This window comes from Cyprinodon variegatus, unplaced genomic scaffold (genome assembly GCF_000732505.1).
Source record: "Cyprinodon variegatus isolate N-32 unplaced genomic scaffold, C_variegatus-1.0 Scaffold666, whole genome shotgun sequence".
Taxonomy (NCBI): Eukaryota; Metazoa; Chordata; class Actinopteri; order Cyprinodontiformes; family Cyprinodontidae; genus Cyprinodon; species Cyprinodon variegatus.
In genome coordinates, this window is record NW_015151119.1 from 333,660 (window position 1) to 337,129 (window position 3,470).

The 3,470-nt window shown below is 40.2% G+C and overlaps 1 protein-coding gene across 3 annotated transcripts in view; it reads left to right on the forward strand.

The window, feature by feature from the left end:
• LOC107097015 (1-phosphatidylinositol 4,5-bisphosphate phosphodiesterase delta-1-like) overlaps positions 1 to 3,470 on the forward strand; it is a 15,623-nt gene that overhangs the window by 2,185 nt on the left and 9,968 nt on the right. Inside the window, exons 1-4 of one of the 3 annotated variants that reach the window (XM_015393974.1) lie at positions 410 to 611; positions 2,023 to 2,181; positions 2,710 to 2,938; positions 3,104 to 3,233. In XM_015393974.1, coding sequence (XP_015249460.1) covers positions 425 to 611; positions 2,023 to 2,181; positions 2,710 to 2,938; positions 3,104 to 3,233 — 705 coding nt within the window. In that variant the 5' untranslated portion in view covers positions 410 to 424. Of the gene's footprint in view, positions 1 to 409; positions 612 to 2,022; positions 2,182 to 2,709; positions 2,939 to 3,103; positions 3,234 to 3,470 lie in introns of those variants that run through there. The other 2 variants (XM_015393976.1, XM_015393975.1) reach the window with 2 other exon arrangements.

A 3,470-nucleotide genomic window follows, 5' to 3' on the forward strand; every position in this document is an offset into this window, starting at 1 on the left:
ATATATATATATATATATATTTGCATATATACATACACAGAGATAGATATATTTTGTTTATATCACTATCGTTGTTGTATTTTGTCCTCTTTGTTGTGTTAGTGAATGTTTATTGTTTGCCACTTCCTACTAATTGCATGGCGCTTAATTATTAACAAGCAGGGTTTGTTGCTTAACTGTATCCTTGGTAATTTGTAACGCTGACCTATTATTGTTTAGAGAAATGCTGCAAGCATTTATGCCTCATAGCCACACATTCATATATTAAAATACCCTCTACAGAAGTTTTAGTTGCATGAAAAGTAGAATAGTTGTAGCTCATCAAGTGGAGTTGTATCCGTTAAATCAGGCTTTAAGTAGGTCATGGCTGTCAGCTGACGGTCTGAGGAAGTCCTGGGAGCAGAGAGGCAGACTCTTGGGTCAGATGGTAACGCCCTTTCCTTCACACCGCTTCTCTCTCGCTGATCGCTTCAATAAAACCCCTGGATCCTCTCGGCAGCCCTGGAGCAACATGTCATGCGTGCAGAGACAGCATAAACTCAGCAAATCTGAGGAATTACTCCGCAATGCTTCCAGCCAGAAGGTGATACAAACAAATGCAAAACTCCTAGGTATGTTGCGCAACGAGCAGATGTTTGATCAGAGGTTTAATCCAGGAGTTACATGAAAAAGCTTAGTTACACAGCATGCCTATAGGTTTATGTAGCGCTGTGTCTTTAATCAATCCGATGGTTCTGTGCGTTCAGAAAGTATCTCTGAGTTTGGTTTAGTTGGAGATGCCTGCAGGGAAGGCAGGCAGCAGAAATGGGCTGATGGTTTGAATTAACTCACACGTGTTTTCTTCAAAATGGTATTCAGTCCTGAAGTGGTGTTGATGTCTGCTGTAAGGAATGCTTATTATTGAGACCCTAAGTAAAAAAAAAAAAAAAAATGTTTCAAAGCAAAAATTTATAGTTAATTGTTAAAGTTAGATCCATGACTTTAACAGTGTTTTTTTTTTTTTTTGCAACTGAGACAATTGTATTAATTCTTGGAGGAGGTGAGCAGAGTGAGGTAGCCATCCTTCAGTCTGCTGAATGGAAAACACAGTGACAGATGAGAGACTTTCTAGACATAATCCATAGAAATGACTTAACAGCAAATTTTAGAATTTTTAAAATCCCTTAAAGGGGAAAACCGTTTTTTTTTTTTTTTTTTTACATTGGACCCTTGATTTTACGTTATTACATCATGTTCTACTCACCCTTATGAGTTTTGTGTCATTTGGAGCTGTTCAGAGAATATTCGGTTAGGTTATATCCAAGTAACGTCTTCATATGGGCAATGAGTTGAAGGCACAAACTAAACTGTTCATAATTTATTCTTTATGGTAAGCCAGCATTCATAACATGTAGGCGAATCGCTGTCCCCCAGACATCCACGGTTATATCTTTTATATTTATAATTTTTTAAAACAAAGCGGAGTCTGTATGATGTCATCCATGCGCCGGACTTGAGTTGTGACAGGCGGCTACGCTCTACATCTTATATTCATTCAGCTAGCTAATCTGAATCGTTCAATTCCATTTAGAGAGCGAGATCATCCGTGGTAGCAGCACTAGACATCTTCTAGGCATGTAAGTAAAACTAGCTGCAGTTCAGCACATAGGATGAATGGTAGCCTGGGCGCGCGGATGACGTCATACACTCTGCTTTGTTTTAAAAAAATATAACATTGCATGTCTGGGGGACAGTGATTCGCCTACATGTTATGAATGCTGGAGTACCATAAATGATAAATTATGAACAGTTCAGTTTGTGCCTTCAAGTCGTTGCCCATAGGAAGACCTTACTTGGATTACAAAACCGAATATCTTCAAAACGGCTCCAAATGACACAAAACTAATATGGGTGAGTGGAACATGATGTAATAACATAAAATCAAGGGCCCAATGTAAAAAAGACGGTGTTCCCCTTTAATTTGAAAACCTTGATCTCTGAATTTCCCTCATTAGTAGCTGATATCCATCTCTTTATCTTCAGGTATGGAGGGCGATCCGGACCTCCAGTTCCTCTTGCAAGGCGGAGACCTCCTCAAGGTCCTGTCCTCATCCTGGAAGAAGACCCGCTGTCTTAAACTCCAGGAGGACTGTAAGACCATGTGGCGAGAATCTAAGAAAGTCTTCAAGTCAAGCCAGACCTGTGAGTCCAGTCCTTCATTGTTTTTTAATTTTATTTGCCATTATTAAATAGCTAGATCTATTTAAATGTTGATATGTTTTGGTATAGATGGGTATTTAGAAAAGTGGCGCTCCCAAAGCTGTAAAACCAGAGTCTGTGTAACTTGGTATTCTCACCAACAATTGGGTCGTTCATATGAGTCCAGTGGGTGTGTCTGAAGAGATGGTTGTAATTTTTTTTATGTATGAGGAGGAGTGAGCTATAATAGCCCCTGTCATGTTTTGTGATGTCCATAAATTGGTTTCATGTGGTCACAGGCTGAAAAGTACATATGTGTGACTCCTTACTGGTGTTTCCTTTATGACTAAATCAATATCTATAATGACAGCTTTATGTTTATGAAGCCAGCTCCTCATTAGTGTAAACTGGCATAAAGAGGCATGGACATACTTATTTTTATGCATGAGTGCACAATTAGTCCTTTGCAGGAATGAAACCGTAGATAATGCACCATAAAGTAATGTATGATTAACTATGTGCTGTCTTCAGTTCCAGTCGACAGCATCTCAGCGGTTCGACTCGGCCGTCAGTCGGAGGGCTTGAAGAAGAGCACAGAAGAGCAAGTGGAGGGTCGCTGCTTCACCATCCTGTTTAAGGGTCGCCGCAAGAACCTAGACCTCATAGCAAGCTCTGAGGAGGAGGCCAGGCGCTGGGTGAGAAGCCTGGAAAAACTCGTCTCCAACATCAACAACCTCAACCGTCAGCAGACTACAGAGCAGTATCCTTACACAAGCATATGAGTGCCTATTCAGAATATAGCTGACTCAAACAGGAGTCTGGAGTTTACCAAGCCAGTCCTCTATGTTGTGTTTCTGAAGCTGGTAAATCAAGGTCTCTCCTGCAAACCCTTGCACTGTATTCTCCTTACATGCAAACTTCACAGCTGGATTTTCAGCTGCCTGAGGAAAGCAGACAAGGACAAAGATGATAAACTGAGTCAGTCGGAGATGAAGAGGTTCCTGCAGCTGATCAACATCGAGTTGGATGATGACTACGCAGAGATGCTCTTCAAGGTGATGCAGATTTTTGGATCTAAACTTCCAAGTTATTTCATGATAAAATCTAATGCAAATTTTAATCTACATTATTTTTTGTGTACACATGCGTCATTAATGAAAGTCTAGATCTTAAAGTAGTCATATTGCATTTAAAAAGCCGCGGGTTAAATGCTATTATTCTCCGCTGCCACATGAAGATGCAATATTGGCAAAGCACTCAGCGTAGGGTTGCATATTAATCTACGCACTGAT